We start from the raw sequence: 24503 nt of genomic DNA on the forward strand, positions 1-24503 counted from the left end.
GACATTACAGTAAGAGATACTGCATTCAAAGAAAGGAATAGACCCGATTATATTCCCACAGTCTTTAAAAGATACAACACAAACCTACAAACATGTAAATCCCTTAACATATGTTATTCTCATAAGTGTAGTCGGTATTATTGACTTCAGTGGAACTTTAGGTGGATCATAGAGTGCTTATTGGCATCATCTCCAACTTTGGATTCAAAGTCTGAAGGGACAGATCCTCGAAGTCCACCTTAAAAGCAACAGGTCAGACAGAGGCAATAATTGTAACCTCATCACCCTCCAGCAGATGGCAGACATTTGTTTAGAAACGTCTCCAGACTGTTGCAGAAATTTTAAATGACTGAATGGACAATTCTTACGTTGTGCCGACAGGGGGCGCCCGTGTATTACATTTAGAGATGGGAGTAAAAGTGCAGTCTGTAGCCACTGACCACACAGAGGCATCCTGAGCGCATCGTGGAAGTGTTCTCTGTGGGGAACGCTGCTTCTGTTGGAGTTGCAGTGGAAGAAAAACCAACAAACTCCGGGAGGTTTTTAAATGTGCTCTATCGCAACCTGAACTTCAACTAAGCGCCATGCTGAATCATCAGAGAAGAAATGCACGTCATAAGCAGAATGTAAATGAAATGGTTTGAGAAATCCACCTACCTAATATCATTTAGATCCCCTTTGCACCACAGAAGCAGCTCTGACCCTTCAAGGCCTGGACTGCACAGCCCTCTGAAGGCATCCAGAAGTCAAGACAAATACAGTAGATCTATTAAGTCCTGCACGCTGAAAGATGGAGCCGCCTTGGACTGGGCTTGATGTGGGGAGATCGGAGGGAAAGTCAGCACCTTAAACTGTTTGCCATGTTCCTCGAACCCATTCTGGTCGATGTTTACAGTGCAGCACGGAGGCCACTGCCGTGAGGAAAAGCCACAAAGGGAGGCGATAGGCATCACAGAAACGTCCACATGAATGCCAGGATCTAAAGTTGATTAATCCCACTGGCATTGTTGGAGGAACACACCGCTGCGTATGAAAGCAAAAAGCACCGTAAATGGTCTTTTCTGTATATATCTATCTTAAAAACAACAGTGTGAAAAGTCGCTCAGTTGGTGTTGCTCTCTTTACTGAGACTCCCAGTTGGATTTATTGGCTGATGTTAGACTTATTTTTTGCACCACTTAACACTAAACTCCCCTACACCACCAATGCTGATTTAAATTGTTATGTTTTCCAAATAAATCATTTTGCAATTGCCTTTTGTCTGTCTGTGTGTGTGTGTGTGTGTGTGTGTGTGTGTGTGTGTGTGTGTGTCTTTTTGTCATGGCAGATGCATACAAACTGTCAGGATGCCATTTTTTAAGTCCTGAAATGTTAAAAATGTAAAAAGTGATGCTTTCATTGGCAACTTTTAATCAATGCATCGATTTAGTCTGGCTTTACAGAAGCAAATAATTTGTCATCCTGTGTAAAAACACAGTAAAAAGCAGCATTTGAAGTAGTTGGTGATGGTGCAAAAAGCCACATTTTACTTTGAGCCACCTGAGTGTCTGAAAAAGTAGCAATTTTTAAGTTTAATCATGTAGAAAACAACACTTACTGTATGCAAAAAGAGACAATTAAGGGCTCTTTCGGCTTTCAGGAACTATTTACAAGGGAAAAACCACTTTATACATCATGTCAGGCCACGGCAAACCCAGCAGTTCTGTGGGATCGGATCATACAAGCCAGTCTTCACTTACCAGAAAGTCTTGATTCACCTCCTGATTCCTGATTCGCCGGTTGCATTTCCTTGGAACTTTTGGTCGACTCCATCCTAGGAAATGCACACTTAGACATCTTGCTATCACAGTCTGGGCCTTATCAAAGTCTCTCAGGTCCTTGCATGGCTCATTTTTCCTGCTTCCAACACATTAGCTTCAAGAACCGGCTGCTCACTTGCTGCTTGATCGTAAATGGTCTGTATTTATATAGCGCTTTTACTATACCGGAAACGATACCCAAAGCGCTATAAAACTATACATTACATTCACCCACACACTGATGGCGGAAGCTGCCATGCAAGGCACTAACCACCAGGAACACCTCGACAGGAGCTCACCAGGCGAGAATCGAACCGGCAACCCTCCGGTTACAAGACGGCCACTCTACCCACTGAGCTAAACCCACTGAACTAGAGGTATTCCACCTCTTCGTGCACCAAACCTCCAGACAGGTGCCGTCCTAATGAGCTAATCAGTGTAACTCAACTCACTTGTCACTGGATTCAAGGCTGTGGCTGATTAGTGTACATTTACTCAGCGCTAAATGACAGTTTTGAGGCTCCTTTACTTCAATATCATATTTTACATCCAAATCATATGATCAGTCATCACTTTTAGCAAATAAAACGAGCTCTTCTGTGTAGTTTTCTGCAACATTTATTGGTTTTCACATGATGTAGATAAATGTAATTTTCAATAATTTTATTTATTTTCCCATGGTTTCTCCTCTCTGTTTCTAGTTTGATACGATTAAAACCCAAATTCTGATGTTTGGATGATAGTAATTAAACCACATGTCCAATCATTCACAGCAAAAGTAACGACACGCACACAAAGATGTTTAAATATATAGATTTTATATACATATATTCATGTGTATGACTAGAAAAGAAAACACTATTTTCTTACAAAGGAATGATTCTGCACAGTCATGTTCCTAAGTTAAATAGTAATTTGATACAAAATTACTATAATAAATAAAACTCATCTCATTGTTTTTTTTTATTCACACATAGCAGTTGTACAAACAATAAATTACAAGTTCAGTGCTGTGTTTTCTGTCGTCGGTCTCCCCAGTGGAAGAGTCAGAGTAGGTTGTGTGAGTGTGTGTGAGTTGGAAATACTCAAAAATTGTGTAGACGATGCATCGTTACGTGTACATTTTCTGTTTAAATATGCTTGAATACTAACACATATATGGAAGATCTATTTGTCGTACAAACATGTCTACATTGTGTAAATAAATCTGGACATGTGAGGGGAGAAGGGAGGACTTGGGATCTGAAAATGCTTCTCACGCTTTGTTTTCTCCTGCGAGGGTGCCAGATGGGTGAGGTTTGCCACACAGGAAAACATAACGGCTGCCAGATATTTTAACACAAATACAGGAAGGTATTGCAGTGGATCAGAAGGTATGTAATTAACTTTACATTGTATTACGCAAAAATATCCTCATGCTGAAGCACATTACTGACACTCTTAATGCAGCTTCTTATGCAATGAATCTGGAAGGATTTTTAAAGGATTAGTTTACCCAAATGTTCATATTTTCTCAGCTTCACCTACATTTTAGCTGATTTGCTGAGAGTTAGCTGAGAAGATTGACACCACACTCAAATATACTCTGCAGCCAGCAGCCAGTTAGCTTAGCTTAGCATTAATACAGGAATCAACTGCAAACTAAGCTCAGTTTTTACCTTTTGATTGTTGTGAAAAGTAAATAAACAAGGTTTTCAACCTTTGGACAGAGCTGAACTAGCCCGATGCTAATCTTCTCTAACTGTATCCAGGTTTAACATTGCATTTAATGGACGGAAACAATTATGTTATATTATGAGGATCGGTGGAGGACTTGGTTCACAGAAGTTACATGAAATATCTCTGGAAATGCACTTATTTGCTGTCCTGTCAGGAGTTAGCTGAGCGGTTTGATACCACACTCATACATGAAGCCAGCGGTCTGTTAGCTTAGCTTAGCATTTAGATGGGAAACATGGGCAAACTGGGGTACATTTTTACCGTTGACTTTAAACAAGAATTTATTATTATTATTATTATTATTATTATTATTATTATTATTATTATTATTATTAATAATAATAATAATAATAATATTATTATTGGATAGATCCAACTTGAATCACAGCATAGAGTCAGTTGAGAAGTTTTACAGCTTGTTAGCTTAGCCTAGCACTGAGATGGGAAACAGCAGCAAATTGGGGTAAATTTTTGATTTAAAACAGCAAATAAACAAGACAGCGTGTACTAATTAGTGAACTGTAGCAATGCTTGTATTCCCATTTTACAATTTTTAGACAGAGCCAAGCTAGCTAGCTGCTAATCTTACTGAACTGTATCTTGGCGGTGCTGATTGTCTCATCTAACTGTTGTGCTTTTCCAAAAATGTTCAGCCTCTTCTTTAATTAAACAACAGTACTTCCAACAAGTGTTCCCCAGCTGTCACTGAGACTGTTGCTACGGTAGAAAGTAGTTCTAATAAAGTCGCTGACGGTGGGGCGACCCGACAGCTGAGGGGTTTAAGGTCATAACAGAGGGGTTCAAATGTGCTGAGCAGGGAGTCTCTGGTTCGAGGTTCCTTTGCTGCATGCCATTTCCCTCCTCTCTTTTCCCACTTTTTCTCTCTCTGCTGCTACTACAAAGGCATAAAAATGGCCAAAAATTATAATAAAAATATTTAATGAAGACCAATGAGGTCTGCAAATTGTCAAAAAAATAACTAAAGCAATCTTTATGGAGTTATAAGTTCTTATTATTATTATTTCAATGCAATTTTGAGTGTATTTTTTGTAAACTTGTGAACAACTTAAATTCCATGAAGCTCTTGCTCAGGCTCTAGCTTCAAAAACCTGCAATTTCTCTTGGGATTCCTGACCTTTCAATATCCTCCACCAGATGTAACATGATCACCGTGCTGCAACTTTTTCGTGGCAAACTCAGAAGTTTTGTACTGTGGCCAACTCCACCCATCAGTGCTAAAAAAACAAAAACAAATACAGAATGTAAAACTAGTGAAAGACCATGGATGAAAAGACCGAAGAAAGAGTTGAATTGCAAAAGGACTGTGATGACTGCATTAGTATCTGTCTTGCTGTCGTTGCGAGTATCCAGGGCACACATTGTCAAATTAGCATCATTTCCTAAACAGATAAACAAACAGATATTAACCAACACAAAAAACAGTCCTCCCAGCACCAGCATAATGATTGATACAAGTGGAACTGAGAGTGAGAAGCTTCAGGACGCAGTAGAGAACTAAAAAAACAAAAAAACTCATGTTCACGGTACATACTGTATGTGCTTAATGAAGACACACTTGCGCACTACACAAGCATAAAAATCAAGCATTGCCCCAAACCTGTGAGTCATCATTTACCTCCATAACCGTTAAGGAGTGTCATTGTTACTTCGCAGCTTTGTTGGTTTCTTTCCCATGATGCAATGCTGCTGTTTCTACACTGTACAGGTGATTATCAGATTCAGTAGAAGGGATACTTGGGGTCAAGAGACTTACTGCATATGATTGATTAGCTCCTTATCTTTGTACAAAATAACTGCTGTTCGGATATAATCCAGTAAAAAAAATGTCAGGGTTTCCCAGTTCGTTCTTTGCCGTCAAAGAATCCTCCAGTGCAGCCTGAACAATCATTTCAATCAGCTTTTTTGGGGGGTGTTCTCAATATGACGCCTGCTTATAGTTGGGACATATTGGTAACCCTAATCCAGAGCCATCATACGTATTTACATCCTCTGTAACTTGAACATTTCAACCACATTTCTCAACAAGAGATGGTAAATGGTCTGCACTCGTATAGCACTTTTATTAGCTTAGCAGTTCCAAAGCACTTTACATTCTGTTTCTCAATCACCTTATTGAACACCGATTGCAACAAAGGTGCCGTGCAAGGTGCTACGCTCACGTCAGGAGCAAATTTAAGGTCTTTTTGGACCTCAACATGAGGACAAGGATCAAACCACCAATGCACAGTCACACCAGGTAGAATGGGGAGAATACCGATATGCACTGGGAATGAAGAAGATCACCATTTATTAGAATCTAATAGTAGAGGCCTTCCTTGGTCAGAATTGCCTTTTTTCAGCTATTGTGTTTCCAACAGTTTTTATGGTCTACTTAGTCACTAAAACATCAGGAGATGATCACCTAGGATGGTATGACGGTGATGGATCGGGGTTACCGTACGGCCAGAAACGACGGCAAGATGAAGAAACGATTGCTTCCTGTGGTTGGGGCTCTTGTCTTGGACACACTCATGACAAAAGAAGTGTGACTTCCAAATTCCCACAGTGATTAGAAGACAAGGAAGCATACAAAGACACAACACGCATGCCGTTACAGAGCAACACACACTAAGCCTCCACAGTTTGGAGACTCAAGTAAAGACAATCACTTATTGTCCATGTGGAAATGACATGCAACTTTAGCTATGCCAGGGCGATACTCGTCACTATGGTGTGGAAACTGTCCTCCGTTCTAGTCGTGCTCTGCATAGTCTCTATGACTCCAGGTCCTTCCTCTGGCATATAGTCGGGTACATCCATGCCAACCTGTCTTTGAGTCTCTTTGTGTCTGGTCCCGGCGCTCTCCGCCAACATTCACAGTCCCGTTCAAGCTTCTACGTCTGAATAGTTCATAGTGCTACATCCATCCAGCACTTGAGACCTTTATGAGATGTACAGATTACAACTTGTTCCTACAAATTGTTTTAAAATTCACTCCCTCTCCGGCCCCCTCAACATTTCTTCACCAGACAGTGTTTGAAGGCAGAGGGCCGGGCGCCCAGTACGCAGCCTTTAGACAGTTTCCCATCCTGGTCCTTACACTGCACTGTCCGGCTCTGCCAACCAGTGTCACAAGTCCTGGAGCAGATCATCCAGGGCCCCGTTACCCACTGCGGCCCTGGGGTTGGTGTTGAATGACCTGGAGCTGTAGGTGGCCCTGGGACCAGAACAGGAGGAGCGGAGGAAGTGGTAGTGGTGCTGCTGGTGGTGGTCCTCGTCGTGGTTGACGCTGTCATAGTGCTCTGCGAAGGCGTGGACTTTGGGATGAGCGGAGGCGCCGGCTGCTGCGGTGCTGTCCATCGGGGCATGAAGAAGCTATAGCGAACATCCAGTGGCTTTTTGGCGTCCGTAGCTAGAATCTGGATGACTAACGGTTCCAGCAGAGCCCCGGGGCCCATGCTGTGGAGCCACTCGTCCCTTTGGCTCCAGCCGCTGTAGTTGAGCACCGAGCCGTTGAGGGGGATGATTGTCTCGGAGGTGGAGATCATGAACTTGCCGTTGAGGAGGTACTCGCCGTTGGGCCGTCGGATGGCCAGGTAGGCGGTGTAGCGGGTCTGGTCTTTGGCCTTGTGCTGCCGGACCTTGATGTGAGTAGAGCCTGCAGGGATCTTCACGACATCAGTGTAGCCCTTACTATTTGGTAGGTGAGAAAGTAAATGAGTCAGATCAGTACATGATGGTCTTTGTCACTGATGGTTTTACATCGAAACAGATGGCAGCTTTGACCCTCTCAACTTCAAAACAAACTCATGGGATTAAAGACATTATATCTGAAAAAAAAATAGCTGAACTGTTGGTTTAACTACTTCAAAGTCCTTCAACTAATCAAATGTGACGCGCTGTTTTGCTGGAGGATATAACTGAATCTCAGCTTGAAGATGTGACAGTTCATTAAAATCACTTTGGTCTCTGTGCCTTTTTTCAAATTTGCCAAAAATAAATAATCTGTATTCTGCATTCCTTAGTGCAGCCATTAAGCTATCTATGACTCAGCTCCAACTGACAGGTAGAAGAGAAGAATTCAGGGATGCTTTGGCTGAACTTCAGAGCAAACAGGAGACAAAGTATGATGGAAAAATCAAAATCAGAATATGTGGAGTCACCTTTTTTTTTTTTTTGGTGTGCACTTGTGTGAGAAAAAACATTAAAACGACATTTTAGGAAAAATATACATGTTGGTTAAATTTTTGTTAAATAAAAACTGTAAGAAATGTAACTTTGGTTTCTTCTTTGTCACTGTGCATTTTGGATTCTATCTACTTGTAGCCATGAGTGTGCTGTTTCCATAGAGGTCCAGGACTTCATATTGCACCAACAAATGAGCCCATAATGAGTGAAAATGTGGCAGCAAAACCTATGGAAACTGCTTGAAGGGTTAAATAATACAACCGATTCAGAACTGCCCTTTGTTTGAACGTAGCCTCACTTGTTACCAAATTAGCAAAAACTCCACAATAAACCATCCCAGATAACAATAAATATAATATAAATAAACACTCCACTCTCCAACACTAATACAGCTGAGTTTGTTGGCCGTTTTTGAAAAGACTTATGGTAGATTAATAGAACTATAAATCTGAAATCTTAGCCTGGTAATCAGATTGCCACTTGGTTTACTTTAAAACCCTCAGCAAATCAACAATCTGGGCAGTGATTCAGAGCGGTGGAACTAAGTATTAGCTTGCTAGTGAAGAAGCAGAGGCATTGGGAACACAAAAACTCAATATATAAACAAGTCTTAGGCAACGTGGGGTCCATATGAATCATTTAAAGCAACATACATATTCATTCTTGTTTGTTCAGAGTGGATTTAACCCTCCTGTTGTCCTCATTTACAGCCACCAAAAATATTGTTTCCTTGTCTGAAAAAACTCCAAAAATTCAGCAAAAAAATCCCCCAAATTTCTGAAAATTTGTAAAACCTTCAGGAAGAAAATTCCAATAATTGCTTAAAAGTTTTATTTTGAAAAAATACCCAAATTTGGCAAGAACATTCTTGTAAATATTTTCAAAAAATGAGTAAAAATCTTCCAAAAAAATCTTAAAAATATCTAAAGTGATTACATATATATCAGTAAAACTTCTAATATTTTCTTTAAGAAACATTTTTAACATTTATTTCCACCAAAATATGTTCAAAGATTTCCCAAAAATGTTGAAAATGTGGACATCAGAAGTTTCACTGTGAAAATATGTATTTTTTTCCACATTTTCAAACTTTAAACCGGGTCAGTTTTGACCCCCAGGACGACACGAGGGTTAAAAAAAACAAGTTATGTATACAACATTAAGAAGAGCTGACTAAAACTAAATCTCTATCTACATCTTGTGTGGATCTTTGGATCTACTAAACCTGAACTCCCATCTCACATACATGAAAGTATGTATAAATGGAAGTTTCTTTTTTGTACCTCTTCTTGGTGAAGTTTCCCACTACTCGTATACATCCCATGCTGTCTCCTCCACATATCCCACACTTGTCAAACTGGAGCTTGGAACCGATGATGCCGTCGCAGCCCGTCCGCACACATCTGCCTTTTACGCACACCGAGCTGCTGTAAGGACGACACTCGGTCCCATCCACCACCTGAATATAAAGACATCACCGTCATCTTCCTTTTCTTTCGTTGAATTGGCTGCACGTTTACTGTGTGGCTAACTCACCCTCTGAGAGAACACCACATAGTATCCGGTTCCTTTCGCCCTGCAGGTCAACTTGCACACATCTTTAGGTAGAACTCCGGCGTACTTCGGCACCCACTCAACGAAAGTCTTCACCCCTTTAGGATCCGTCTGGGGACCGTTGCGCACCTCACACTGCTCCTGGCGGAAAGTCTTATCTGGAAGGAAAAAAAAGAAAGGTTTGAAATGTATTTTGCTTGATAAACTAGTAAACTACTGTGCATTCTTGGCTGGCACACTCACTCGATGCCGGGCATGGTGTGACGTTGCAGGACCGGTAGATGGCTCTCTTCCCCGTGCAGTAGCGCCCGTTGTTCCGAGGTGGCGGGTTGTTGCACAGACGCTGAGCGAACTGCACCCCACCTCCGCAAGTTCTCGAACATGAACCCCAAGGACCCCAAGAGCTCCAGCTGCCGTGGTTGGACGCCTGAGAGTTTGAAATGATGAGCACGGAGAGGAGATGAAAGAGGATGTGAGGGTCAGGAGGAATGACAGCAGAGGAGAGATCAGAGGGGAAGGAGAGACGGAACAATTAGCGCTTATCAAACAAGTCAGAGCTGTTTCTGGCGAAGCCTTCGGAGAGACGTCCGTGATAAGGAAAAATGTGGCAGACGAAAAGAAAAAGAAGCAGACGATTGCCATGTGACAGCAGCTAAAGAGCCACTAGTTTTGACCAGAATAGCAAGATCACATGCTTCCCCCTGAGGAACCGTCTGAATGAAATTCTTCAGGTAACTTATTTTTATGTTTTTCCAACCACTGTTATATGAGTCATCAGTGATATAAAGGACTGGATAAGTAACATTTTATGAGACAAAGTCGATTTTGTAATCCTTTTGGAAACAGCTTTTCCGTTTTAGTTCCACTGCTGAGCCTTTATATTACTTGCTTCTTTCCACAGTAAAAGCTACTTAATCTGTAATCACGCTGCAAGAAATATGAAGAGGTTAAAGGATTCTAAAGGCTAAAATGAAGGAGGAGGGAGGGTTTAAGGTTGCTGTGAACAGTAAACCGGTCGTCATACAAGGCAGTGAAAACGAAGCGAGTCAGAACTTGGGCCGGATCCAGGCACTCAGACGTCTGCCAAGGATGGAGTCAGGCTCATCAAACGTCATGTGACAAATAAACACAAAGAAAATATTCTTTCCCTCTCTCCTGCTCTCCCTCTCCACTTTTTTTTCTTTTCCTGACTTTCACTCTCTTTTCCTCCCCTGATACACACACAGTGTCGACAGCCTGCCAAGAACAGATTTGGTCCTTTAACTCATTAAGGCCAAATTCGATTTAGATCTGTTTGAGTAAGGCCGAGAGAACAAATAGCTCAGATCAGCGGTGGCATTAAAAAGCTGACCACACAATGAAGTCACATAAAGGATCTGACATTTTCTCTTCTTCATCTTTGGTCTGAATAGCACCCCTGTGTGCTGTATGTTAAGTTTATTCTCTTTGTCTCAAGTTGAGTGCTTAAAAATATCAGTTTTTGAACTATAAAAAGAAATCTATTTTGGATTTTGGTCCCATTTTGTCTCCCTGCCATCCATCCCCTTCTTACCGAGTAGTGCTTCTTGCGGGTCTTGTCCACACATTTTCCCTGCAGGCAGATGCGTCCCTTCCCGCAGGGCGTTCCCTCCACCGCCGGCAGCTTCTTGGTCAAGCACACCATCTGTCCCTGGCGAATCACGGCGCACCACAGCCGGGAACATACGTCCATGCCTGGGCAGACCGTGTACTCGGGTCCGAAGGCCAGGCGACACTGCCGGACGGCGTCATAGCTCTGCCCTGGTAGCTCCTCAGGGCCCAGAAGGGGCTGACGTGGGGAATCAAGGAGACACTCGGCTGTGGAAGAAGAAAAAGGAGGGATTGTTGGTGTTCTGGTGTAAGAGTGTTGCATTACTTGAGGCCTGTATCACTCAATAAGTGCTGCAGATACTGTCAAGTCTGAAATGATGCTGTTGGTACTTGAATTACGCCGAAAGCCATGAAACCGCTAAGCAAATCGTCAACAACAGCTCTTTATAGCCATCATGAATGAAACGGCTCGATGAAACTGGAATGCCAAGTGTGACTCATCCTGATTTTTGGCTGCTTCACATCTACACTCTTTAAAGAAGTTAACAGGATTGTAAATAACTCCTTATTAACAGAGATTATAGCTTTGCGCGCTAGTAAACAGCTCTCAGTGAAAGGCATCGCCATGCAAATTCACATGGATGCAATTTGGAGACAGAGAAAGTAAAACTTCAGCAGCCTGGGAAAAGTTCTTACTGATTAGAAAACTACAGATGTTTTCTAAACTGCAAGCAGCGTTTACTGTTTTCTTGTTTTCTCCCACGCTCACCGTTGCCGTCGTCGAAGAAGTCTGTGATGGTTGCCGAGGTGCAGCGGCTCCAGGGTTTGGAGGCGTCGATGGAGGTGAGGATGGACGACATGAGCCGCTTGTCGCTGTTCACTCCGAAACGCTCCTCGCAGAACTTGGAGTCGTCATGGGACAAACCGAGCAGGTGACCTGGACACGGAGAGGGGAAAAGTTGCAGCTATGTGAGAAATGACAGGACTTGTCTGGGATGTGCAAGAATGCGAAAAGAAAACATGCTCGGGATGCTCAGGTTATCAGGTGCATGACATCAGACAATACTCATGTGATTTTCATCAACAAGAGGCGGACAGATGTGCACGTGCACGCCCGGGCATGTTTCTAATCTCACGTTGTGTGCGTATCTATGCCTACCTATCTCATGCGCGACAGTAAACGCAGCGTGAAGCCCGTCGTCCTCGATGACAGCACAGCTTCTCTCCGGAGAGCAGATGGTGCCGACGTCCGCCATTCCCAGGGTGTCGCAGGAGTGGTGGCCACAGAGGTCCTGGACAGAGGAAACACTGCAAGTTTAAATCCACACCCAACAGTTGCAATCACTGGCTCACATAAAATCAAGAATTTCCAGATCTAAAATGTACAAAACCCTTCACGGCCGAGCTCCATTGCACCTAAAAGACCTCATAATATAATATTATCCCAATAGAACATTTCACTCTCAGATTCAGTGTGGTTCCAAGAGTTTCCCAAAGCAGAATGGAGCTGCTCTGCTGTGGAATCAGCTCCAAGGCTTGGGTTCAGGAAGCAGACAACTTCTCTACTTGTAAGACCGGGCTTCAAACTTTCCTTTTTGACAAAGCTTTTAGTTACTGCTGGCCCAGAACCATCTGGTAGCGATGCTGCTATAGGTCCAGACTACCAGGAGCCTTCCCACCTCTTTTTTCTTTCTCTCTCCATGTAAATCTTGCTCGCCATGTACATCATTAACTTTGTGTCTTCTGGTATCTGTGGCTCTGGTGCTACATGATCTCACCAACCTTACCACTGTTTCTTGTTCTCTTAGGTGTTGTTTGTCTCTGCTATTTTTTGTTGCTTTCCTCTTTCCCCTCATCCCAGCCAGTCGAAGCAGTTAACCGCCCTCCCTGTGCCTGGTTCTGCTAAAGTTTTCATCTTGTTTTTCTTTTCAGTTACCAAAGAGCTGATCAAAGGGAATCTTTTTTTTTAATTTATATATATATTTTTGTTGGCCTTTTTGCAGCTTTATTTGACATTCATAGTGAGAGGAAAATAGGACGGGACTCGAACCCGTGACTGCTGCATGGAGATTATGGCCCTAGTTTATGGATCACCTGCTCAACCTGTTGAGTTATCTGGGCACCCAAAGCAAATCATTTAATTTTTTGGGTACTGGTGAATAAAAATGATTCAAACAAACCCAAAGCAAAGTGTTTCAAAAATAGGTCTTTGACAACAGTTTCTTCATGCTTCGTGTCAAGATGTGACATCAGATCATCTATAAGTAATATTAACAGTAAAATATTTTATTTAGCCTCATTAAAAAGATGTAAAATAATGTTAAAGAAGGAAATTTTGCAATTTTAAAACAACAGAAGAAGAAATAGTTTCTCAGAAGGCATTTCGACAAACTGCAGTCATTCATCAACATTCTTTTTTCCATTGATTCCTTCACATCCAACCAAAAAAATAATGCGTTTCTTTCTCTAAAGCTGTTTCCATGTTTACCGCTGCTACCGTCATCTAACGCTGTTCATTGACTGATCCACTGTCCCCCGACCGAAGCTCTGCTTTTATTCTCGAAGCGGTTTTGATTTTAATGCCCGCTTCCTTCCTCCATCTGCCTCACGGGATGCCAGATGCACAGTATCGATCTTTGTTTTGATTCCCACACATGTGCATGCAGATGAGGCCCCGGGCTGAGATCAATCAGCTCATCACACATCGGCGCCTGGTACACGTGCACGAGCGTCTACACACTCATGAGGGAAAAAAAACGCAGATACGATGTTTGTCTCCCCAGACGTACGGAGACAAACATCCCTGCTTGTGCACATGAGACCGGCGTCCCATGGAGGGGATGAATCGTCATGTTAAGTGGTGCTGACAGGCCTGCCGGGTCCTGTGTGAGAGGCTCTGTGGGGAGGGTGTTTACCCGTTCCGGCCCGATCGCTTTGGAACAAACTGCCTTGTGTTCTGCGCTCACACACATGACTGACTGACTGGTTGGGACCGAATCACACATACAAACACACAGATAAGAATTTCAAGCAGAAACAACGTGATCGCTGGTACAGTGCATCTACAAACGCTCACACACAGCAAGACAGTGTGTGCTTTTGTAGACATGAAAAGCAAACAATGGCTCATTCTGACTCTTCACTTGCTCAATCCTCCTGTTGTCTTCACTTACAGGCACCAAAACAAATATTGTTTCTAAGTCTGAAAAAATTCCAAAATTTCTGAAAAAAAATTCCCTAAATTTCTGAAAATTTGCAAAACCTTCAGGAAGAAAATTCTAATAATTCCTAAAAAGTTTCCCTTAAAATTTTTATTTAAAAAAAATCCCCCAAATTTGGCAAGAAAATTCTTGTAAATATTTTCAAAAAATGAGTAAAAATCTTCCCCCCAAAAAATCCTAAAAATATCTAAAGTGAATACATATATATCAGTAAAACTTTTAATATTTTCTTTGAGAACATTCACAAAAAAATCAACCAAAATCCAGTGAAATTCGCTGGATTTTGGTTGTTTTTGTGAATGTTCTTAAGAAATATTTTTAACATTTTTTTCCACCAAAAAATGTTAAAAGATTTCCCAAAAATGTTGAAAAGGTGGACATCAGAAGTTTCACCGTGAAAATATATATTTTTCCCCCACATTTTCAAATTGGGCCAATTTTGATGACACGAGGGTTAGAAACCATACAGGGAAGTCTGTTTATTTTCATCATATAGAGAAGTTTGCCTTGCTCTGTTTCTCTTTTCTCATTTCCCACTGCTCCTTACACCTCTCCCCGTTCCATTTATTTATTCATTCATTCCCTCCCAGGCTCTTGTGTATGAGAGCTGTTTTTGTTCCGCTCTTTCTTGTATACACTTCTTTCACTGCGCAAAATGAAAACATTTGGGGGAAAAAACAGTGGGAATCTCCTGATTTTAAATAGTGACGTACACTTGAAATAACCCCTAAAACTCACATCTATTCACTCTACAAAGTCTCTTCCTAAACTGGCTTTCATCCGAAGGCCTCTACAGACAAGCAAAGAAAAAAAAGAAGGGAAAGGAAAATAAGTTCAGGAATCAGACACCAGCGGGGGAAAAAGGATGGAGGATTGCCAGAAATTAAGGAGAAGAACTGAGAGAACAAGGAGTTACAGTAATGCTGGCAGAAATAACAGGAGAGCAGGTGGCGAGCTGGTTGCAGAGGTCAGGAGACGATCAGAGCTGAGCTTATGTGTGTGTGAGGTACAAGACCACTCGCAATCTAAGCCAAGGCTGGTCTTAAACAAACAGCCGGCCAGACTCAGACACACACACCTTCCCTCTCAGAGCTCCGAAAAACCAACTGCAGCCGAGCGATTCCAGCAAAGCAACCTCTGCCTGCATGGCTCGCTAATGATCGTCCACCGGTGACTGACAGGTTGCCAAGTGATGAGCGACGACGCATATTTCCCCAAAGGTAAATAAAAGCAGCTGCTTGAGTTATTTTTTTTGCTCCTGAGGCAGGTTGATATGTTACCTGGGATGTTAGGACAACATTTCAGAGGGCAATTTGCAAACTGCCGAGCTCTACAGATGGAAATGTCAATCATCCGTCCACCGCGTCAGTCTAGAGCTGCAGTGATTATTCAATTAATTTAGTTTTTAAGAAGAAAAAGTAAAAATGATTTCTGGTTTGTGGTCTCAGAATGTACACTGCTGTTCAAAAGTTTGGGGACACGCAGACAATTTCATGTTTTCCATGAAAACTCACACTTTTATTCATGTGCTAACATAACTGCACAAGGGTTTTCTAATCATCAATGGGCCTTTCAACACCATTAGCTAACACAATGTAGCATTAGAACACAGGAGTGATGGTTGCTGGAAATGTTCCTCTGTACCACTATGGAGATATTCCATGAAACATTTCCAGCTACAATAGTCATTTACCACATTAACAATGCCTGGACTGTATTCCTAATTAATTTAATGTTATATTCATTGAAAAAACGGCTTTTCTTTCAAAAATAAGGACATTTCTAAGTGACCCCAAACTTTTGAACGGTAGTGTACATAAAGAGCAAAAGTTGTCCAAGTACTGAGCCTTGAAGAACACCTGATCTAATCTAAGAACAGGAGGATACAACATTGTTCTGCAACACTTCTGCTGCTCACAGACAAGCAGAACCAGAAAAGTTCCACCTCTATGAGACCAATAAAGTCCTCAGTGTTGTTGCTCATGCTTTCAACGTTGGCACAGATCTGACAACAGCAAGACAGAAGATGGATCAGAGTCAGGAGAAATGACTCAGCGCTTAACACAAAAAATAAACATATCGCTAGATGAGTTACATAAATTGAGTAATTTTTTCTTTGCACGGGCACCTGAGCCAGTCTGAGAAGACTTCAGACCACGACTGGAAACAGGAGAGCGCTTTAAAGTCACTGATGGGCAGACTGAACTCTCGACTGGCCCAGGGGGTCGAGGGTTTGGGTTCTGTGGGTTTACAACATATGCCAGACGAAGTATGGCTCGTGTGAAATATCAAGAACATTTAAAACAAATAGAGGGACGAGCCGGGATGGAGGCGAGTTCTGGGAAATGCACACTTCAGTGTGGAGACCCAGCAAAAGCAGAGGAGAGGGAGGAGTCCAAACACTGGAAGAGGCCTGATGACATAACTATGTGGCAGGAATGAAACTCCGTAATAACCTTTAGTCAACCCTCGTGTCGTCCTGCGGGTCAAATTCACCCGTTTTAAAGTTTGAAAATGTGGAGAAAAAAAATATTTTCACAGTGAAAACTTCCACATTTTCAAAATTTTGGGAAATTAATTAACCTTTTTTGGTGCAAAAAAAGAAATGTCAAAAAAAAGTTTCTTTAAGAACATTCAGAAAAAAATCAACCAAAATCCAGCGAAATTAGCTGGCTTTTGGTTGATTTTTTTCTGAATGTTCTTAAAGAAAATATAGAAGTTTTACTGATATATATATGTAAACACTTCAGATATTTTTTGGATTTTATTTGGAAGATTTTTATTCATTTTTTGAAAATATTTACAATTTTTATTTTTTACATTTTTATTTCTTGCCAAATTTGGGGATTTAAAAAAAAAAAAAAAAAAAAGACTTTTAAGGGAAATTTTTTGGAATTTTCTCCCTGAAGATTTTGCAAATTTTTACAAATTTGGGGATTTTTTTTGCTGAATTTTTGGATTTTTTTCAGACAAGAGAAAAGTATTTTTTGGTGCCCGTAAATGAAGACAACATGAATGTTAAAGGGACATTTATTGTATTTTCTCCTTTTATTTCCATTTACTGGATATCAGTGTTCATGTTCCAAAACCAGTTTGGGATGATGCTCTTATTGTGAATTCACAAATTCACCTTCAATCTCTTGTTTGTGTTTTTATCCGGACTAAAAACTCATATTTTTAAGAAAATCTCCCTTTATTTCCAGTGTTTTCATCCTCTTTGCTCTTCAAAGGCTGTCTGGCTTCTCTCGCTAATATGACCTCTGCTTCAACAACGACGCTGTATGTGATTTTAACCCACTCAGTAAACATGCATGAAGGACTAAGCTTCACCTGCACTGCTGAGTTGAAATCAAATTGACCCAAACTTCACCTGAGTTGAAAAGGTCGGCGCTGCGATATCGCTGGCGTCGCATGCACTTGCTAGCAATGTCTGTCCAAATATTTGAAGCAAATAAAAAATGAAACAGCGGCATGAACGCACACATGTATGTCAGTATCTCCACAGCAGCTCTGGAGCCTTATAGTGGGGCTTTGTCTGCTGTCTGAGCTCACAACAACACAGCCATGCATAGCGTTTAATGTTCCCATATAGAGAAGAAGTCCCCCTCAATGTCGCCGTTGTTTTGTTCCGGTGCTGGTATGTGTGGAACTGGGTGACACCGCCACACGGGTCAGCTCACCGCGGGTACGGGGTGTCGGGGTAATTGGACCCGACCACAAAGGGCCCTCCAACCCTGCGCTCTCCCCTTCAAGGAACAATGGACTGGTCTGACTCCACAGGAAGATGAGTTATTTGAACATGTAAACTACTGTCTGCTGATTTGACTCCTCTGTCATTCAGTGCAGTGAAACATCAGGCTTCTCGTGCACATCTGAGCTGAATCTACACCACATCCAAGTGTGCCTTCTCCGTTACCACATTCCTTGTGCTATAAGTCACACTTTTTTCCTTTAACTCTAGATGCAGCAAGGTATGAGCTACCTGAGCCAGATTAAGTTTTTACTTGTTGGCATTCTGTCAGTGGAAACTCTAATGCAGGGGTGTCAAACATGCGGCCCGCAGGGCAAAACCGGCCCTAAAGAGGGTCCAATCCGGCCCTCAAAGTGTAAAAATTACACAGAAGACATCAACTGCAGATTGTAAATTTGTAAAACTATAAATATTGAATAATTTCTAGACCATGACAGGTTGTTTGATCATAAGTAAAATACCAGATTGCTCATTGTTCTTTTGTCATTTTGTGTGTTGTTTTTATAATATTTGTCTTGTTTTTGTTGTTTTTTGTAATTTTTTGTCTGATTTTTGCCGTTTGTCTTGTGTTTCCTTTTGGTCTCGCTTGCTGTCGTTTCTCGCTTTTGTCGTTTGTACACTTTTTTGTCGCTTTGTAGCTTTTTTGTCTACTTTTTTGTTTTGTGTCGTTTGTCTCATATTTTGTCATTTATTCCTCACTTCTCGTGTCTCATTTTTGTAATATTCAGACTTGTTTTTGTGTTTTTTTGTCCTTTTCTGTCTGACTTTCGTCGTTTCTCTCATGTTTTTAGTCATTTTGTGTTTCTTTTTTGTCTCGCTTGTGTTTTTTGTCTTATTTTTGTCATTTTGTGTCTTGCTTTATTCGTTGTTTTGTATATCGTTCAGTTCCAGATGACTAAGTGTCTTTATAGACACTGTGATCTGTAAGTTGTAATGTGTAAATGATAAATTGAGGTATAATGTTGTTGAAATTTCACTTATTTTTCTTCAGAAATTTCAGGTTGTTCATGATGTTTTGTAAAAAGATAAATCCTTAAATGTGAACATTTTCAGAATGTACTTTTTTTACACAAAATTTGGAGTTGTCCTTATTTCTAGGTTATTATGCTGTGATTTTACTGGTCCGGCCCATTGGAGATCAAACTGAACTGAATGTGGCCCCTGAACTAAAATGACTTTGACACCCCTGGTATAAAATGACTACATCTGTGCAGCTCTCGACATCGTCTGGGGATGTTTTCGGACAGCAACTCTTACTAAATGATTAATAGGAAATGTGGTGCTAAATTGACATTTTTTTCAAGATCTTTACAATCCATACGCTTTTCTTCTTCCTCTGCAGCAAAGTTGTTGTTCCGTTTTCTTCTTTAAACATCCAAAAAGCTCAGTGGTTAAAGTTAAAGGCTGTGGCTCACGGCCCTGAAGCCAGATGACAATGCGTTCACAGTCACAAGATTTACTCATCTGTCCTGAAGAAATGCGACACACAAGACTCCAAATCCCACCTCACAGTGTTTCTCAGAGGTCTGTACTGTGTTACAGGGGCCAGGGCAGATGATTATAGCCTCCGGTGACAGCTTAACTCTACAGTTTGACCTGTAGGTTCAACAGTGAAGGTGAGATGAGTGTGAAAGAAGGTCCAGAGGCAGGGGGATGAATAATGCAAGCGCCCTGACAGGTGAGACACAAAATATGCTGATGGATGTTGTTGAGGTGAAAATTGGCGGTTTATAAAACACACTGTTCTCTGGTTAGATTTTAGTGTCAAACTGTGGAACACTTTAACCCTTGTGTCGTCCTGCGGGTCAAAATTGACCCGGTTTAAAGTTTGAAAATGTGGAAAAAATATATTTTTACAGTCAAACTTCTGATGTCCACATTTTCAATATTTTTGGGAAATCTTTGAACATTTTTTGGTGGAAAAAAAAGAAATGTTAAAAATGTTTCTTAAGAATATTCACATAAAAATCAACCAAAATCCAGCAGATATTTTTAGGATTTTTTTGGAAGATTTTTACTCATTTTTTGAAAAATGTTTACAAGAATTTTCTTGCCAAATTTGGGGGATTTTTTTTTTTTTTTTTTTAAATAAAACTTTTGAGGGAAACTCTTAAGGAATTATTGGAATTTTCTTCCTGAAGTTTTTGCAAATTTTCAGAAATTTGGGGAATTTTTGGATTTTTTCAGAAAAGGAAACGATATTTTTTGGTGCCCGTAAATGAGGACAGCAGGAGGGTTAAGCCCCACACTGGACTGTTGGAGAGAGAATAAGCCAGCGGACAGGTGCTCAAAGCCTCTCTACAATAGTGAGAAATCAGTCGGCTGCCTGTCGTGTGTCATAAGAGTTCCCTGCCTTCATATCTGGATCAGTGTTTCCATACCCGCCTGACCCCCTCACCCTGCCAAACCCAACCACTCGAGGATGCCACTTCCTCCAGCCTGGGATCTCTCAGTCACACCTGCTGCAGGTGTTACCGACGGTTACCGAGGAGTCGCACAACCCAGCCTGCTGACCTCAGGTATTCGCTACCTGCTGCCCTGCCAATGCATGACGGTGCCAACTATGCACAAGTGCAGGGGATCCTTGGTAATACCACCAGTGTGTGTGTTTTTATTTCTCCTTTTAACCCCCAGCCATGATGACAAGACCTTGCATGGCTTGAACCCACCGCAATCCAAGGCAAAGCTATTTGACACGTCAAGTGGAGCTAACCACCACAAAGCCACACCCGGAGAGGTGAAAAATGCATGCGGATCTGCTGCTGCTGCCCTGCGGCTTTGGACCAGGCAGTTAGGGAAGAAGGCGGGGATAGTAAGGGATAGTGAAAGAAGGGAGAGATGAGTGTGGTCTCAGTAAACGTACGGCTTCTCACAGGGTGGATGTGTTTGTTTTTCTGACAGCTCCCAGCCCCAGCTGACAGACACTGGAAAAGTAACTGGGAAAAAATGTGCAGACTGGAGTGATGAAAGGAAGAAGGAGAGAGAAGGGGGGGAGGAAGTGCAAGACTGGGATGACAATCACATTAAATGTTGTTTAAGGGGAGTTTGGGGGATATTTCTGCAATGCACCCAGCAGCTGATTTTCAACCTCCTACAATGGGAGGAATGCGTGTGCACGGCCACGGGCACGCGCATCAGATCACACAAGGCATTGGGGCTGTCAGGGGACTGGGAGGGGGAGGCTGGAGACAGAAGTGCCTGCCTAGAAAAACACCAGGCGCAGGAAATACAGTTTTTATGGCTGTTTCAGCGACGCTGCGCTGCATTACGCACGCAAGATTCAGCAAAAAAGAAGATGTGAGACAAACATGAAGAGGAGGAAAAGAAACACTGAAGGGGTGAGACATGGGAAGCAGCTTGTGCAGTTTGAATTGGTTCACAGTTAGGAGAAATAAAGTCTCAAAGGGAAATAACGTGCAAGGATGCTGATGCTAAATATTTAAAACACACGTGGTTATGCGTAAAAAGCCACCCAAGTCGCGCCATGTCAAGTTTTTAGTCTCAATGAAGCAGCTGCACCCACAAAATCATAACAAACTGTGGCGTCACTTCGCTGCTTTGGCATCGCACCAGGGCGCTAAGCCGTCTCTCCTCCCGTGCGTGGGAAGACAAGCGGCCCCGGCGCCTCGGTGCGCGCACAGGTGGAGGCGCGTAAAGCGGGAAGTTTGTTTACCTGCCTGGTGAAGAGGATGGCGGCGTCATGGTGATGCTGGTGGTCATCATCCAGCGGGTTCTGCTGGTTCTGCCACTTGCAGAAGCTCTTGAGCGTCGCTGCCGCGTTCTTGGACACCTCCAGCCCCTTCTCCTTCTCACCCACCGTGGCCACCTTCACCACCGACAGCCGGATCGGGTTCTCGATGCTGGCATGTCCGTACAGCTTGGATGCGATGGAGGCCAGTGTGAGCAGATAGTGGTTCAAGTCTTTGCCGTATTTCTTGATCATGGTGTCATCCGCCACCAGGAGCAGCTCCACGTGCCTGGCGCGGGACACCGACCTCTTGCGCCGTGCGCCAGGCTCCGGAGCGGCTGCTTTGGCGAACCGGCTCCACCAGTCCCGTCCATCTGCGCTCTCCCTGCTGAGCCCCCGTCCGTCCCGTCTCGCCTTCCCGCGACCTCTGCGCCGCCGTGTTCCCGCCGCATCCCTGCGTCCTCTGCGCCTGTCGCGCGTCCCGCAGCTCTCGCGTCCCTCGCCCATGGCCTCGAAACTGAAACTTTCGCGCGTGAACACGTGGAGCGCGCTCTCCGCGTCCTTGTCCTGCAGGGCGCGCACGTCGTGCTCGTGTCCTTTCGCCCTGATGATCGGCGTGATGGTGTAGCGCGACTGGTTCACGGCGAAGAAGCCCTCCAGACCTCCTCCGCACAGGTTGAACACGGCCAGAGACTCCGAGTTGGAGTTCACTGTCCCGCGGTACACGCACTCCCGCTGCACGGGCGCAGGGCTCTGACCCATCATAGCAAGCACATACTGGGGGCTGAAGTGATGCGACAGCACCGACTCATCCCGCTCCATGTCCAGCTGAAAGCGGCTCCCATCCAGGTACACCAGGTACCCAACCTTCCCTCCTCCGTGGTAAATCCGGTCAATGGTCCGCACCACCCCGTCGGTCCTCCGGGCAGGTGCGAGAAGCGAGCCGCTCGCAGGTGGAAGATAGAAACCTTGGAAAGTAGAAGCGCCGGCTCCCAGCTCCAACTCCACGACGCACAGCAACAGTAGCCGAAACCAGAGCATGCCCCCGGCCAGAGCACCAAGGAGCCGCACCATTGTTCATTCCAACCCGAAAAGCATCTATGTATCCTCTAAAACAAACCAGGAGCGGCCGAAGAGACAACTTTTTGCTCCTCCAGAAAGCGCATCCTCTCGGTGTCCGGATCCCCCATGCAAAAACACTGAGTGGTGACCAACGGGCGGCCAAACAAAACCATTGAGGAAGGAAAATGGGAAAGAAGAAAGCGCAGCAGAGCGGGAGTGTGTGCAGGCTGGAGAGCACTGAGCTGAACTTGGAGAACAAAAACACAAAGTTTGCTCTTAATAGGACCCGGAGAGAAAAAGTCCTGCCCCCTTTGCGCTCAATCACCACTCCTCCACCCCCCTCTTTCTCTCTGTCTCCCCCCCTCTCCCTCTCTTCCTCAAATCAGAGCAAAGTCAAGTGCTGGAGGAGAGCAGAGGAGAGCAGAGGAGAGGAGAGAAACCTGAACAACGCTGTCACAGGACTATTTCCCTTTTCACCTCAGCAAAGGAAAGAGGAGGCTGCGGTTGTTTCCATCCTTCTGAAGGCAAACTGAATCTGAATAAATCACATCCCTTCTTAGGTTTTCATTAAATCCAAGATATCACTTGTAGGTTACATAAAACATCTCCAACAGCCACAACAGGGTTTAAAATGCCTCCACTAAACACCAGCCTGTTATTTTTACACTTTGGCCACTTTGACTGCTTTAATAATTGAACTCCAACAGGATTTGACTGGAGAGTTTCTAGCAAACTAAAGGAGGAGGGGATAGATAATTTATGGCCATTCCCAAATAAGAACTCTGGGAGTTCACTGTTCCCATGTGAGACGTTTAATGGCGTGTTAGAGCAGGAGGAGGGTGCTGCACGGCCTCGCTCCAGTATGAAAAAGTCAAGAAAAAAGTGACTCTGCAGGTGTGGGAGCTGTCTTGGTTATTTATTGTAGCTGTAGGGAAGTGTGTGCGCCTGCTGCCAATGGGATGTCATATTTGTGTGCTGAGAGGGATTTAGCCATGCGTGGCTCACTGAAGTCACCTCTCATGCACAAACACAAGCTCTCAAGAGGGCAGCCAACAGGAGGAGAAAGAAGAAAAAAGTCTTAAAAGTTCCATGTGCTGAGTCACCTAACAGCTATTACCTCTGCACATCACGGAGGGGGGGTTTCTGTCTGCATGCCAAAGAGGAAGGCCTCCGTTTTGTGGATGCACACAAAACCTCCCCGGCCTCGCAGAACTCGAGAGCAGATATCAAGTTTTCAAACGGCGAGAGGACAGCGTCTGCAGCGCTAATCCAAAGCCTTTCTGGAGCGGCGTGGGATGCAGCGAGCAGGGAGTGGGTGGACGGACGGCAGAAGCCAAAAACGGGAACACGGTGTGCTGCCGCCGTAAAGCCGAGGCACCCCCGTCAGAGCCCGCCGTGGTATCACCCACACAGATGCATCCAAACAAGAGGAAAAACTCAAACTAGAGGAGGGGGGCAGCTTCACCTTCACCCCATGACCCCTAAAAATACTACCTCCAGCCCTGCCACCTGAAGACGGCCACCACTGCACCCTAGATCTGGTGTCAAGCTTGAACTTCGTGTCCAAATCAGCTGTTATGCAACCCATCTCCCACCCCCACTGCCCGGCTCTTTTTCCCTTCCTGCCCTCAAGTCTCATCTCATCCCCCCCCTCCTGACTGCTTCTCCTTTACACCGAACTGTCAAGTGTATCTCCAGAGGTGTGTGTGTGTGTGTGTGTGAGTGAAAAAGGATGTTTGATCACGGGATCCTGAGGAACTGTGTTTTTCCTGCCAGTGCTGCAGCTGCGAACCGGAGCAGTAAATGAACTTTCCAAAGCGACACCGAAACAACACACAGATAGCAGCGTTTTGGCTCCTCTACAACCTCCTCCTCCTCCTCTCCCCTCCCTCTTCCTCTCTCCGCTTTGAATCTCACACACTCAGCCCCATTGGATCGTTTTTAATCCCCCC

At 43.6% G+C, this 24503-nt stretch overlaps 1 protein-coding gene across 1 annotated transcript; it reads right to left on the reverse strand.

The window, feature by feature from the left end:
• Nucleotides 1-2600: 2600 nt before the first annotated feature.
• LOC111575438 (A disintegrin and metalloproteinase with thrombospondin motifs 5) lies at nt 2601-22863 on the reverse strand. The gene is made up of 8 exons (XM_023280567.3): nt 21475-22863; nt 11989-12121; nt 11599-11766; nt 10813-11096; nt 9504-9687; nt 9243-9418; nt 8990-9165; nt 2601-7211 (listed from the first exon to the last, which is right to left on the reverse strand). The coding sequence occupies exons 1-8, from the start codon at nt 22561-22563 to the stop codon at nt 6530-6532; spliced, it is 2892 nt and encodes a 963-aa protein (XP_023136335.2). The 5' UTR covers nt 22564-22863; the 3' UTR covers nt 2601-6529.
• Nucleotides 22864-24503: the final 1640 nt, after the last annotated feature.

Source organism: Amphiprion ocellaris, chromosome 24, assembly GCF_022539595.1.
Source record: "Amphiprion ocellaris isolate individual 3 ecotype Okinawa chromosome 24, ASM2253959v1, whole genome shotgun sequence".
NCBI classification, from domain to species: Eukaryota; Metazoa; Chordata; class Actinopteri; family Pomacentridae; genus Amphiprion; species Amphiprion ocellaris.

Excerpts from the sequence above, each read along its gene's own strand:
- LOC111575438 (XM_023280567.3), bottom strand. The coding sequence starts at position 22,563 with ATGGTGCGGCTCCTTGGTGCTCTGGCCGGGGGCATGCTCTGGTTTCGG. Across the intron at positions 11,767-11,988 it reads TACTGTCGCGCATGAGATAG|GTCACCTGCTCGGTTTGTCC; the intron begins GTAGGCATAGAT and ends CTCCGTGTCCAG. Across the intron at positions 9,419-9,503 it reads CACACCATGCCCGGCATCGA|ATAAGACTTTCCGCCAGGAG; the intron begins GTGAGTGTGCCA and ends TTTTCCTTCCAG.